The sequence below is a fragment of the Nomia melanderi genome, chromosome 13 (assembly GCF_051020985.1).
Source record: "Nomia melanderi isolate GNS246 chromosome 13, iyNomMela1, whole genome shotgun sequence".
NCBI lineage: Eukaryota > Metazoa > Arthropoda > Insecta > Hymenoptera > Halictidae > Nomia > Nomia melanderi.
Genome location: NC_135011.1, coordinates 1,971,231 through 1,985,837, shown reverse-complemented (window position 1 = coordinate 1,985,837; position 14,607 = coordinate 1,971,231). Strand labels below are relative to the sequence as shown.

At 44.5% G+C, this 14,607-nt stretch overlaps 1 protein-coding gene across 1 annotated transcript; it reads left to right on the top strand.

Annotated features, from left to right (window-relative positions):
- Window positions 1-11,116: 11,116 nt before the first annotated feature.
- On the top strand, window positions 11,117-14,606 carry Sfxn1-3 (Sideroflexin-1-3). Its single transcript, XM_031991612.2, has 4 exons — window positions 11,117-11,628; window positions 12,391-12,567; window positions 13,224-13,612; window positions 14,149-14,606. The coding sequence occupies exons 1-4, from the start codon at window positions 11,444-11,446 to the stop codon at window positions 14,391-14,393; spliced, it is 996 nt and encodes a 331-aa protein (XP_031847472.1). The 5' UTR covers window positions 11,117-11,443; the 3' UTR covers window positions 14,394-14,606.
- The last annotated feature ends 1 nt before the right edge of the window (window position 14,607 follows it).

Sequence of the window (14,607 nt, the reverse complement as noted above, 5' to 3'; positions counted from 1 at the left end):
TTAAATTAAATAGAACTATTTTATTTCGATTTTCCATGTGTTGCATTATAGACAAATTTAACACTGAATTTGAAGTTTTATCATTTTCATGGGTCAAATTAAATAGCGACTGGAAGGCGCCTCCCGAGTGCAAAGGGTTAACAATGGAATGATGTGACGAACGTTTGTTAGTTTTATGAAGAAGATTATGTAGGAAGAATCGATGATCTCTGGTGTTGTTTGGGGTACTAATAATGGAACGATCCAATCAAATTTGTTGGGCACTAGAGGTCCAGTTCGTAGAATATGGAGCTTCATTGAATGTATCTGTATCGATAGGAGAAACTGTGCGTGTTCCCTTAATTTGCTCTGAAACATTATCCTCTTAGAAAATATATTTTCACGACAGATGGGAAGCTTGGAAAATTCGTTTTCGTTAGTGTGTCGTGTTCGTGTTCTCATTTCAGATGCTGTGCCGTTTATCTGGAGAACTGGAACGCAGGCTGGTGGATTCGGAGGATTGTTATTAACGGTACAGGGTTGATAATCATTCTAATGGCGCGATCAGCGAATAATCAAGGACTCATCAGTAACGTAAGCACCGCAGTTGCGATTGTGAACGTGTGTCCTCTTTTCGAGGAACTGCGTTCATTAAACGGCGTTAGAAAAATCGGATGTAACAGATGCTGCGTTTGCATTATCTGTAGACACCGTCAACTATTTCGTGCAACTATCTTGTGAAATGTCGCACTAATTAGAGCATCTTCATCGCAAAGTGTTGCTAGAATGTACAGAAGTTTGTCGTTCGAAAGTAACCGGGCGAAGAGATTTCTGGTTCAACGCTGCAGACATTTCTCGAACAGAAATGAGACCGAATATTTAAATAAGTTGATCAATATCTAACATGTTGAATGAATATATGTACTATGTAAATCAATTTCTTTCCTACAGGATTTTATAATATCGATGTTTCTTCCTTTCCGACGCATCGACTCTCTCAAACGAAACCAGTCCACTGTAGATAGGCCCTATTTGGCTATTTTAATGACCAGTGTTCGCCATTGATTACAAATTTATTCTAATTCAATTAAATACCCCTTAATTTAGACTTCTCCCGATTTGCATCCTCTCTTGCCGCCCGCCTGACCTATAACATCGGTTTCCACTTAAAATCCAGTTCCATTTAACGCATTTTACAAGATAAAAGCTTCGGGTATATTAAAATAAACATATTCCATATTCACATGAACGTATAAAATAAACACCGTCTTCACTTTGTAGAAAAGCTTACCAATGTCAACGAAATATCGTCCAATAATGAAAGCATACCGTTCAAGATAATCATGTAATTATATTCTGCGTTTAACCCTTTGCACTCGAAAGTATTTCGTTAGAAATATTCAACATTTTCTAACTAAACACAGACGATATTTTTCAAATTAACCCAAAGAAAAATTGCAAGTGAATTGAGGAACAAAGCTGTTCATCCCAATATTTCACACACCGATGCATCATATACAGTTGAATATTGAATATCAAATTTTATAGTTTTACTACATGAAATCGAGTGATGACAGAGTGACCTTTCACATTTACCCCGTCGATTCGCTCAAGAAAAAGACTATCGATTCCACTATTCCAAAAAGCAATCCACTTTGTATTTCTCTTAGTGCAAAGCTGAAACACTTGTCAATAGTGTTCCACGAATCACAGACTACGGTCACGCATTGCCGCCTTCACGTGGCTGATAACAAGATTCACGTCGCTGTTCTCTCGAACAGGCTGCTTTGAGATTGCGATTAAATTCACCTCGGGTGGTCTGGCCAGGATCCACAGCGGGGAACAATTAGAACATTCGTAGAATGTTTTATTATCCTTGCGATGGTTATCGTCGTTTCTCGATCGAAAGGATTAGGAATGCCGGGAGGAGAGAATAATTCGACGACCGAGGGGCGCGTCGTTCTATGCAGGCCAGGCGAGGAACTGGTTGCACCGATAAATCAACTTTCTTGTCGGTTTTGGATGCGCACGGTTCGTTATCCAACTGGACGTAATTAACCGCGCCATTTTCTCGGCGCAGCTAACCTCGCGAGTGTTACGCGCGATTTACGTCACCGTGGAAACCATGTGAGAAACGGTAAATCGAAAAACTTCGACGTCCATGTTGGAAAATAGTGAACGGACAGTATCATCTGTCGATTGACGCGATTAATCAGTCGCGTGACATGGAAAACCGTATTAACCAGTTAACCGTGGAATTTAGTTTGAATCTCTGATTGTACGCAATGAAATCGAATAATAAAGCGCAGAGCACATGTAACTATAATATATTCTAACGGACAACTAAAGCAAAACGAAGAATTACACATTTATCTGGAAAAATGAATAATTCATTAAGAACACTACTATTTTGCGTTTTAAAATGACGTGTATACTCGTCGAGGTTAATCGAGGATTTCGATTATAAATCATGTAAATCCGACGGTTTCGCTCTGTTATCGAAACCCCAGTCGTCGCGTACTCTGTATCTATATGTAGAGTACATGGAACAATGTAAGTAGAGAATTACGTAATTAATACTCCGCTTCGCAGGATTTTTGAAGTTCTGATTGGAAACTACGTTATACCACGAGCACCGTGTTATTTGAGTTGTTTATAATTAGAAAGTCGGGTACGGACAGATTGATATGTAACACAGTTTAGTATATATAATTGAAAAACTTAATCCTAATTAATGCTCGAAACGTACCGTTAACGTCCTTTTCACGCCTTAAAGTCGGACGTAGAAGTGCGAACGTTTCCCAATTCTCCGCGAATAAATCAACGTACGCGGTTCATCGGATTAGAATCAGTTCATGAATAAATGTATAAACTTACAATTCACAAAGGAAATATCGCTCGTTACGAGAATATTACGATCACACCTCGCCCAGCGTCGTTATTCCCGATTCAAGCTGCGCGACATCGAAAATTCTCGTAGAAAATCGTTCCTTTTCCCGGAATCCAGGAATCTGGAACTAACTCTGCGATCCCTATATCATTTCTCCGTGACAGAGACCTCTAAATCGGCACTGTCGTCCCGGAGATAAATCCCGATGCCAATTGATACCGCTTTCCTGCGGCGTCGCGGCAGTTACTCGAACTTTATTACAACGCGAAACTGCCTATCCGCCGATAGATCTGGCACAAATAAGGTGCTACTCCTTTTTCTTCGTTCGTCTGTTTTTACCGGGCCGGTCCGGTTTGAAACAGGAGAAAAACGAACCGCACAAAGTGCTGATCACCGGCGTGCAGGTTTTGATCGGCACACTTCCACCTATCGCGCGTTGCGTCTTCTCAAACGCTGGAATCGTCCACGTGACCCGGGACACGGGAATCGCGTTCGGACACACGATCGTCGCACACTAGAAAGTACCCGGGTGACGTCCGTAACAATAAAAGACGAGTGCCGACGCCTCGTAACCAGATTCGCGCGTTCGTTCGACCGCGTTTTTGAAACTGCGACCCTACATTGTGGCATAAATTTCCTTTCCCGCGATCGGATTCTTCTATTTCTACGCGCGGACGCCTGGGAAACGGTACCTTGCCACCCTGTTCATTTATTTTTCACGCTGGAATGGGACTTCCTGAACGCTCCCGGGCGACAGCAATTGTGGTTCGATTTCGCGAAGCTCGGAACAGTGTTTTTACTATTTTCAGCTCATGGCACGTCGCGCGGCCAGTTTTCTCTTCGCGATAACATCGGCGCACCTCGACGAATTGATAATTGCCGCCGATTTTTCTGAATATCGAGGCATTTACGAGTAATCGAACAGCGAAATGCTTTCTGGGATGTCGGCGTGACGTCGAGAAGTTCTAATCGACGCTGAATGTTACGAAATCAAACCGATTTCGCTTTTAGTGTTCGGAATTCTATTTTCGAACGATTTGCGTCGATCCGAGCTGCCATTTTTAAGGATTCCACTAGAATTTGGAAAGAGTATTCCTATTTTAGATACAATTTTTCGAAGTCTTCATGGAAAATGTTTAAGACGCGCGTTCAGGATATACAAAACACTGACGTAACTACGTTAATTACGTTACGCCTACTACAATCAAGTCAGATACATTCCGAGCGATGAAAGTGATTTAATTCTAGCCTCGCTCGAACCAGCGCCACCATTATCAGAAAACGGCAACAGATAAAATGTAGGTAACAGTCATAACCGTCTCGTATTTCGCTTTTCAAACGACGCTTCATTTCACAAAGTGCGCATATATTCGTCGTTACAGTTCCACCAAAGAAAACAGGAATTTCATGTCTGGCACCGATCACCTATATTCTCACAGGATATCCTTCCCATACTACTCGAAACCATAAAAGCGTTAATCTGTCAAAACAATTAGTCCTCGCAAGAGACGAAATAAATAGGTGGTTACGTTTCTAGAACCGATCTACATTCTTCACCGCACACTGGCACCTCCTACGAATAAAACAAAAACCTATGCAAATAACAAAAATTGAAGATTATCAATACATTACTAAGTCTTTTCTACACAACGATTCTCATTTGAGAAACATAAATCTGCAAACAAACTCCGTTTCTCCATTTCTATAATTCAATCGAAACGCGAAGTATCCATTGTCATACAGCAACTCTTCCTAAAATCCCCATAAAGCGAACAAAGGTACAACCACCATATGCCTAGCAGTATACCTTACAAGTCTCGTCTGAAGTACTTTTTTCCACCATCGATAATTTTCAAGTTACCGAGTCCTGTCCGAAAAAAACGACCGCTCGGCCGCACCGTGCGTCGGCTCGAATTCAGGCCGACGTAAACAGACGCGAGACACTTGGACGTGCGAGAAACGTTAATGATAAGTAACCGAGCGAACGATAAAAGGCGGCGTTGCGCCTTTCACTCGTCACCGGCGAGCATCCCCAAAAAGTGCACGGCGAGTCGTCCCGAGTCCCGATAAGAACCGGTGCCCGCCGGCGGAATCCTCGGCGACGCAACCTGCTTACCTTGATAATTCGGCGACCCAGTTCCGCGGCTTCTCCGGCAGGATACGACGTCGATAATCACGTTGCACCCGATTCCCCGATCCAGATTAGCGGCCGGCGCCCGGACGAGAGGCGATTTCCGGGAGGGAGCGCGGTCCGAACGCGAGACCGGTAACACGTGAAATCCGCGGACCGACCCAATCGACCGTTTAGATCCAGTTTTCAGACCGATGACGTATTGTAACACCGACGAGACACGGCGATCGAGGAAACTGGAGTAAACGATGCTCGGCATTCGGCGGACTGGGTTTCGAAAGGGGCCTCGTTGGAAAAATCTGCTAATTACAGGCGTACGGTAAACGGTGCGGAAAAGTTTCTTAAATTCCCGCGAAAAACACGGTCTCCTAATTAGGATTCTTCGGTAACGAGATGCTCGCATTAAGTTCACGTTAGAAATTCGTTTCTCGAATTTTGCTGTTATGCGTTTTGGAATGCAAATTGTCGAATTAATTAAGCTGTCGATTTTTGAACATGCTTTTGTACTCTTTTAGTCGATGCGAGAGGGGAGTATGTGAAAGGAGACGCTTTCTATACTTTCCTGCTTGAAATGGCTGGTAATCACTGATTATCGAGTATAATCTAGTCGATCTGCAATCGAGCCTCATCGTGGGAGTGCATAAATTTCGTTTTGCAAAAGGAGTAAGGGTGAAAGTTTATGGAAGCTATTACGGAACGAAGATCCGAGACCGTCGACGTTCGAGCTGATAGAGATGTCTGTTGAAACAGATATCTCGAGGAGGTTACTTACACATATTCAAATTATATGCGAACGTTATTAGTTATTAGATTCGTCGGAGAGGTGTTATTCAACAGCCCGTTCGGAGGAGTTCAGTCCGCTGTGGGTGTCGGTTATGACGCGAGAAAGTATTGCCGGCGAACGTGAATTGCGAGTCGTTCTCATACACGTAACAGCGTGCGGTCTTGTTGCAACGCGCGTAATTTAGTGGCGGGAGAATCTTATTTGTTTCGCATTAAGCGGAGAAACCGCGATGCAACATATTATCTTAATAAGTGTTACAACAAGACAGCGACACCATAATGATTCAACTTCCCCTTGTATATACCTGCATCGACCATGGAAATATAGACTCATAACACACGTTTATTTATTCTACGCGACACGGTAACAAAAAATAACATAGTAGCAAAAGAATATCATATATACATTGGAATTTGCATAGAGAACTCGGTTTAGAAAGAACTTCGACGGGACAACGACCAATAAGAACATCGCTATTATCTGCCTTCCAGGAACCGAGTCCGACATTTCGATCGAAAAAAACCGGCAGTCGACGGCAACGGAGCGGTTGCCAGAAAAATCAGAGAAAACCGTCGGAATGGGCGCGCGATTTACGATTCATAACTTTCTTATAAACCCGATAACGGGCGTAATGGACGTCGAGTGCGCGTTTGTTGGGACCGGGCACTCGTTACATCCTCCTCGTTAAACCGAAAACTATACTTCCCGGCGCGGTTTCTACGGCAACCTGATTTATTTCTCTCAATTTCCAAAAGAAAGCTGCCAAAGAAAAACGCTCGCCGGCCAGCGTAAAAGTCGCGAACGGGCGGCATTGTCCCTCGTTAGACGCAGAGCGGAGAAGTCTCTTCGCGGAACGGGCCCGGGGGAGGAGTTCCGGGGAACGATAACGAATTTCTGGTCCCGTGACCAGGGTAACGATTTCCATAATTCGCGGATAATTCCATTGTCTCCGGGGACAGGGCCGTCCGCGATCGCGGTGACGAGGAAAGCCGGTTTCGCGTTTACGGTTCGGCAATCGGCCTCCATTCGCGACGTTGACGAGGACGCTCCGCGATCGGGACGAGCTGGAGCGCGATTAGCCGCGAGCAGACGCGCCGCTCGCGTCGAGATCGATTCTGGTGAAAGTATCGGACTCGCTTACGAGCCCGATCCGCCGGAGTCTATTATCACACTGATACCGGCTGCGAAATTATGCCACTAGGTGAGCCAAAACGACGAGCGTTTCCAGTATTTCCAGAAAATCGACTGGGTATCTGCGCGGATCGGCCAGTTGATCGTAACGAGTCTGTAACGCCGGACATAATTTGATAATCGGTTTTTAGGAACGAGATTGAAATGGACAAATGGTAATTTACGTACTATGTGTACGAGGAGTATCTCTATAAATTTATATTAATTGAGAGAGAATAATTTCTTCTTCGACGAGGTTCGATAAGATAAATCACGCCGGATAACGCGGTGATTAATCATTTTTACGGCGTCGTTTATTGAGACATAAATTCATGAGGCTGGTACTATTACTGTTATTTGAACAGATGAAAATGTGATTATTATCGACGCTGCACGTCCCCGGTGACGTATGAACGATCGAGCCGTGTTTGAATGGTCGATTCTGAGGTCTGTCACTTAGCGATTGAAAATCATCGCGAGGTGAAATTACTGTAATTTAAGAGCCAATGAATTAAACGTCTATGTAAAGAGGGACGCGGTAATCATCTAAATAGCAGAGTAATTACTTCGAATCTCGCTCGATTTAACTAGCTTTCGCGGGCAGGCCGCGATCGATACAGCGAACTGGAATTCCCGTGTGTACAAACGAGCATCGTGCCTTTCGTTTTCGGTTTCAATTGCATCCTCGGCGATCGGCGCGCAAGTAGGCCGCCGCGCGGACAGAATAGATAAATCTCGGTCGATTCGATTTTGTCGGGACCAAGGTGTTTTCGGGGGAATCGAAATTCCGCGGCGTTGAGCAACGTTGAACTGCGAGATCGGCGACAGTTCGGCGTCGGCAATGCTACTCTGGGTCGATTGTTCTTCCAGTTTTGAATAATTTATTGAAAAATTCAAGATAACCAACCCTCGCAACAATGTAAGAGATAATTCTTCTTATGAGAAACATTCTTCCACTTATTTTAACCCTTTGAACTCTGTAGGCTCCACTATTGCACCAAGAATAATATTAAATATTTTAATGAATCAAAGAAACTACCCTAAAATTATTAGATTCTCTACGCATCCAAATTTTGCATTGAGAAGGAAAATAAAAAGAAATGTTGCATTTCTAATTTTCGCTATGGATACTATAAAAATTAACTGCAATTACTGATATAAGGGTTAAGGGTTAAAATATCTCGTGCCACGAATATTGGAAACCTATTTTGTCTTCATTATTTCAGTACTGACTTCCAGTCACTACGAGGAACTCTTTGTTGGAACAATAGACACAGCTAGTCGCTTTCAAAATGTAGATTAGCTCGCGCTGCGCATACGATGTACGCGAAATGCTGGCGGTCTCATTTCCGAAGAAAACGTCGACCGATTTTCAGCGCGCGAACTTCCCTCTTTTTGCTGTCGCTTATACTACCGTCGGGTCATCGGAATCGATCATTAGCGTTATAATGGTAATCCAGCAACACATTCCGTTAGTGATCGTTAACATGGCGATGCGAGTTTCAAGAAGTGATTGCAGGCAGTTAGCAACGCAAGCAAACACTTTGTGATATTAGAAACTTCTCCTGTATCTGCTGCATCGTTGATGTTCATTCCATTTTATTATCGATACCATCTTACATGTTCTACCAATTGCGTCGTTGATTGATCGAAGGAGGAAATACAGGGCGTCGCAACAAAATGTTGCCACACTTTATTAGCTGGTAAAACATTGAACCGTATCTTACAAACGAAAAACAGTTCGTAAACACTGAAAGTAAATTGTATTTAATAAACACTTCATAAAGAATCAGAGTAACGTTTTCTTGCGACACCCTGTAGACACTATTGTAAACTGAGCAGTATTGCAACAACGTACGAGCCATTGAAAACGATAGTTTCCAGGTGATTAAACACCTCTCGAGCACGCGATTATCAGCATCGTTTCATAACCTCGTCGTTAACCGATATTATCGAATAATTTCCATAGATTTTCGTAATATGAATATCGATACATGAATTAAACATTAAACATTGATGTCGCTCCACTCAGTTTACTCGACAAAAATGTTGAAACGATAACCACAGATCGGAAAAACGTACCGAAAAATTCAGTGAGATGCAATTGAGAAATCAGCGGAGGTCGGTTATCCCCGATACATTTTTTATTATCATTCAACTGGGTCTGTGATTACAGCGAACTGGACCAGTCCTGCCGCCGTTTAGAAAGTTTGACGCGTAATCGTAACGCCGCCGCTGATCTCAGCAATCGAAAATGACCCTGTTAAAGCGTCGGCCGGCTGGTAACAAGGCCAAATCCGCGTCAATATTTACAAGGTGTAACGACAGGCCATTCCGTTGATCTTACGGGCGACCGATCATTACCATGTCGTCTTTGACTATGAATGAACACGCGGGGACAAAGGTCTCGCCGAGGTGTGGCGCGCTTTCACGATTAATTGGCCACGCGACGCGACGCTCCCTGCTTCTTTTCGGCGAGTGGACTCTTCATGGGCCTCAAACGAGATGAAAAGACCGAGGTTCTTTTCTCTCGCTGAATTGAATCTCCTGGTATGAATGGTCCCGCTAGTTTCGTTGACGCATTGAACGCTGGCTAAATTTCAGCTACTAAAAACGCGAGCGTCGAATTATATTGAGACAGTTTTAAACATCGATTAAACCAAGATTTCTAACTTACGGAAGAGAATAAGGAATTCAATTTTGTAAATTTTACTTTGGATTTGTGTTGTAAAATGTTATATGATTAGCAATTAAACGGTAGACTAAATCCCGCATTATCGCGGGACCGCCACTTAGTGTGTTAAGACGGAACAGCATCTGACTGTTGAGTAATCTATTCGAGGGAGGGGGTGTTGATTGCGATATCGAAATAGAATACTCGTTTTGCAGTGGAATTTGACCGTGCATAACCGTCACGAAATTCGTCGATTACTGTATCGGAAGAGATTACAGATTCGTCTACCATTTATAGACGATTTCCTGGTAGCCTAGATTAAAAGTTGCTTGAAACGAGTCGAATTGAAATTAGTAAGTTTCACTCGTTCTATGATTGTCGGGAGAAGGAAGGGGAAAATTAAATGAAGTGACTGATTGGTTGATGGGTTGAATTTAAAAAGATCGATCATAGAAAGGTGCAAGAATAGCCCTAAAATAAACAGGACTTCCACGTCAAAGAGTGACGTGTGTCAGGCTTCGTAACTATTTTAGAGAAGTTCACCATAAGGTTCGCTGTGTTGCATAGAAAATCTTGGTATTTTTAGGCCACGTAGAATCAATATTCAGTTCTGTTAACGTCAGACGATAGAACAATCGCGGTGCTCATTGTGTGACAACTGTAGATAAAGAAACATACATATTTATCGTATGATTAAGCGAAGTAATAATTAGAGAATCCCGGAGAGTATAATTGTTGAGCCATACAGAATAATTCGCATTATTATAAACAATTTGCGCAGTAAAAATTCGAGATCGTGTCTCCATCTGTTGGAGCGACGAGCAAGCTGAATCTAAGGGTTGAAACTACCTCCTGCTCGAGTTTACCCCAATCAATACTCCAGTTACTAGACATCGATTTATTTCCAGCTTCGTGTAACTCCAAAAACTATAACATTGCTAACGATCTAATGCCAACTATTTCCAAAAATCATCATCATCATCCAACCCTCCAAAACACCACCTATTCAACTCTGAAATACCTCATACTTCCTCACATACATAAACATCTCATACTTATAATTAAAAACCAAATCAAAATCTGTTCTCTCATTAGTTGCAAAGGGTGAAAGGCCATCGACATTCCATAACAAAATGACGCAAATCAAGGACAACAGAATTATAAAATCAACAATATTAAATTTCGTATAATGCGTCGACACGTGAAACATTCAAAATATCTTATACATATTCTCTCATTCTTCCAGAGAATGTCTCACCAGAAAGTCGAGTGCATTTACTTAAAACCTCTCGACTGCAAAGGGTGAAAGGCCATCGACATTCCACAACAAAGTCCCGCAAATCAAGGACATCCGTCGACGTGAACCTTCGAAAACATCCCTACGCCGGGTGGTGATCGGATGAATGAAAGAAAACGGTGCTAGGCGGGCGGTGGCCGCGCACGCATGCGTGTCGCCGATAACGTCGAGCGCAAGGGTTGCCGAAGGGAAGAGGGCAGGGCGTGGAGGATCGAAAGGTCGCGGAGCGAAACGACCCGAGGGGCCATCGATGGGAAGACGGCCGCGCGGACGCTTGGACTGGTTCTCGCGATCAGTCTGCGCCGAGGAACGCCGTAACGTCGCCGTGCAACGCGTCCTCCCGCGAGGACCTCGCCGCAGGCTATCATCTCGTGCAGACGCGAGAGCGTTTCGTGCATCGACGGAGCCGACAGCGAGCGGTGGTGGGGTTCCGCTCGTGGTAGGGTGCCGGACCAGCCAGGTGAGAGCCGCGGTGGTAGGAGAAGGAACGGGTTGCAGCAGCGGAAAGGACGCGCAAGATGTCGGGCGGCAAGGATGTCGGAGGACTGTCTGACGACGCTCGGATCGACATCGAGAAACCCTACTGGGATCAGAACACGTACCGCGGCAGAGCGTTGCACTTTCTGAACGTCACCAACCCGCTGAACCTATTCGCCAGCGGCCAGCAGCTCGAGCAGGCGCGACAAGTCGTCAGCAAGTACAGGTATTCAAGCGGATGGGTACAGTGACGTTTCCAAGTGCTCCGGATGTTTCACGGGATTAGAGGTTTTTCTTGCTGTTACTCTAGCTCGGTCGGTTGGGAAGGTTCCTTCGCGAGTTCCGGATTTGATGTTTCAACGAGACGATTAAGGGACTTTAGGGGTTGATGTTGCTTATCCCTTTGCACTCGGAAGTTTCTCGCTAGAAATGATTAACACTCTTCGACGAGAGGAAAACGATATTCCTTGAAACTCGAAGGGAAGTCACAAGTATATTGAGGAATAAAGCTATTTTATTCGAATATTTCACGTATCAAGGCGTTATATAAAGTTCAACATTATCAGACTTTATAGTTTTATCGTGTCAATTCTCGAGTCTCTCTTGGGTATGAGATTGAGTCAATGTTTTCCTAGAGATTCATTTTGCATAAATTATGCCACTGGCAGCATGAAGTGTCTAAACGAGTATTGCTTAAGTTGTTTGACAACTTCCTAGCTTCTTAGTGTGGTTAATTAATTACGACTGGATTGTAAATCTTTGTGCAGGTTCGCGGTAGTTTATGAAGCAAGTTTCTGATTACAATTATATAAATAACAGTGGAATAGAAACTTAATGTAACTATTATTTCACTTTCAATTTTTCGGAGCTCTTAAATTCATGAGATGCAGGTTTCTATCGAACCGTTGAAATACTTGTGGAGGATGCTGTACCATTTCTCTACCTGAGCCGGTCGAGTTCATTTACCGGGATCCTTTCATTGATCCAGGAAAGGTAGCAACTTGCAGCAGCTGGGCATCTCGGAGGAAGAACTATGGAAGTGCAAGTATCTGTACGACAGCGCTTTCCACCCCGACACAGGGGAAAAAATGCTGCTGATCGGACGCATGAGCGCCCAGGTGCCCATGAACATGATGATAACCGGATGCATGCTGACATTTTACAAGTACGTATACAATAAGACGACTCCGATGACAATCGTCACTCGCCGCCTGAATTCGCTCGAAGGAGCGCGTTATCGCGCGGCGACCTTGAACCGACGAACAGCTGATACGATAAAAGCAGCCGGGACCTTTCACCCCGTTCAGTTTCAAAATCGTGTCACGCGCGAGCACCTAATTAAAGCGTCACCGAGACAGTTTAATACCTCTCCTAAGATCAATAACCTACTAGAAATTTCCTAATAATTTCACTGACTTCTAACACTAAACTCCTTCCAGATTACTATTAAAACTAGAAACAATTACTCCAAACGTGATCGTTTAAAAATTGTTTAAATATTCTCACAATAAACACTAATATTTTCCTATCGCAAGAAACTTATATACAACAAAATATCTCAGAATCCAAAAATGTCCACGAATACGTTACAGTCGAAGACTCGTACACTCATCGATCACGTTTCCGAAGCCGACAGGCAACGCGAAACGCACACTAAGAATCCGATTACCTCGATTCAATGTTCAATCGATATGCGTCCCAGTCGTGCCAAACATTCTCGCGTGCGCAGAGGTCGGCCGGAGACCGCGAGGTGTGATTGTTGTTCGTAGGAACACGATCGGCGGCCTGATCGAGACCAATGGTTCATTTATAATTCTTCAGGACAACGGCCCACGTGATCACGTGGCAGTGGGTTAACCAGTCGTTCAACGCGATAGTGAACTACACGAACCGCAGCGGTTCCAGCCCGACACCGATGAACACGCTTCTGCAAAGCTACGCGGCGGCGACCGGCGGCGCGGTGTTGGCCGCCCTCAGCCTGAATCGACTTTTCCGTAACGCGCCACCCTTGATAGGCCGGCTGGTCCCGTTGACAGCGGTGGCCGCGGCCAATTGCGTCAATATACCGCTCATGAGGATGTCCGAGCTGCAGAACGGCATCGAGCTGCAGACCGAGGACGGCAGGAAAGTCGGCAACAGCAAACGAGCTGCTTACAAGGCTATCATGGCTGTCACCCTTTCGCGGATCCTGATGGCCTCGCCGAGCATGAGTACGGGTCGATTTTATTTTAGCTCTGACTGTTGTTCGATCGGTCCTCCTGGTTGACTGACCGGTAATCGACGTGGCCTCGAGATAACCCCTCAATTTTTTGCAATTTTTTCGGTTAAACTCTTCCACAATTTAGCTGGTGGGATATATTCGAAGCCACTTCGAAGAGTTGTTACTAATAGTAGAGCGTTTCTTATGCCAAACATTGATAGTGGATTAAGGAATTGAGATTTTCTGAACAACCAAGCAAATCGATTTCCAAATTCGTCTATGGGAACTCTAATACGGCTGCTAAGATTTCAATTATGATTCAGTTTGGGTATTAATTCCTCAGAGGAGCGATCTTTTAAATAATTGATTTGTACTGTACTGAAATTACAAACAAGTTCAGTGAATCGTGAGAAGGTCCAAGGTCGATGCACCGAATGGAATCGAAGCGACTTAATGACCGGTCGAACAAGCAAAAGTCCCTTCGGTGTTAAGTATTCTCGACGATCGATGCTAATCAATGCACATTTAATTGCCCCTCGGTTGCAGTACTGGCGCCCATAGTAATGAACTTCATGGATCGACGGCAGCTGTTACGCAATGCACGTTGGGCCGCGGTGCCCATACAGGTAGCGATTTGCTGCGTGTGCCTGACGTTCGCGACGCCGCTGTGCTGCGCGCTGTTCGTCCAACGGGTGCCGATCTTGGTGGACGATTTGGAGCCGGAAGTACGGGACCAGATACACCTGAGCGATCCCAGCGTGCGCACGGTGTACTACAACAAGGGTCTTTGAACGACTGGAAGGACTGAACGTAACGAGAACACGTCAACGACGGAAGCCACCGCGACGTTGTTTGCTCGCGGAGCCCACGGGTGCTACGGAATCGGCAGCGACTTAACGCAGTGATCAACGTACTCCGAGAAGGGAAGGCATCGACGTTCCCTTTACGGGACAGTCGACGATCTAGGGATTGTTATCCAGGAACGAACGACGAAGACAATAAAGA

Bases quoted from the DNA above. Each gene is read 5' to 3' on its own strand.
- Sfxn1-3 (XM_031991612.2), top strand. From the start codon at position 11,444: ATGTCGGGCGGCAAGGATGTCGGAGGACTGTCTGACGACGCTCGGATC. The intron at 12,568-13,223 runs GTACGTATACAA...ATAATTCTTCAG, and splicing joins TGCATGCTGACATTTTACAA to GACAACGGCCCACGTGATCA. The intron at 13,613-14,148 runs GTACGGGTCGAT...CCTCGGTTGCAG, and splicing joins GATGGCCTCGCCGAGCATGA to TACTGGCGCCCATAGTAATG.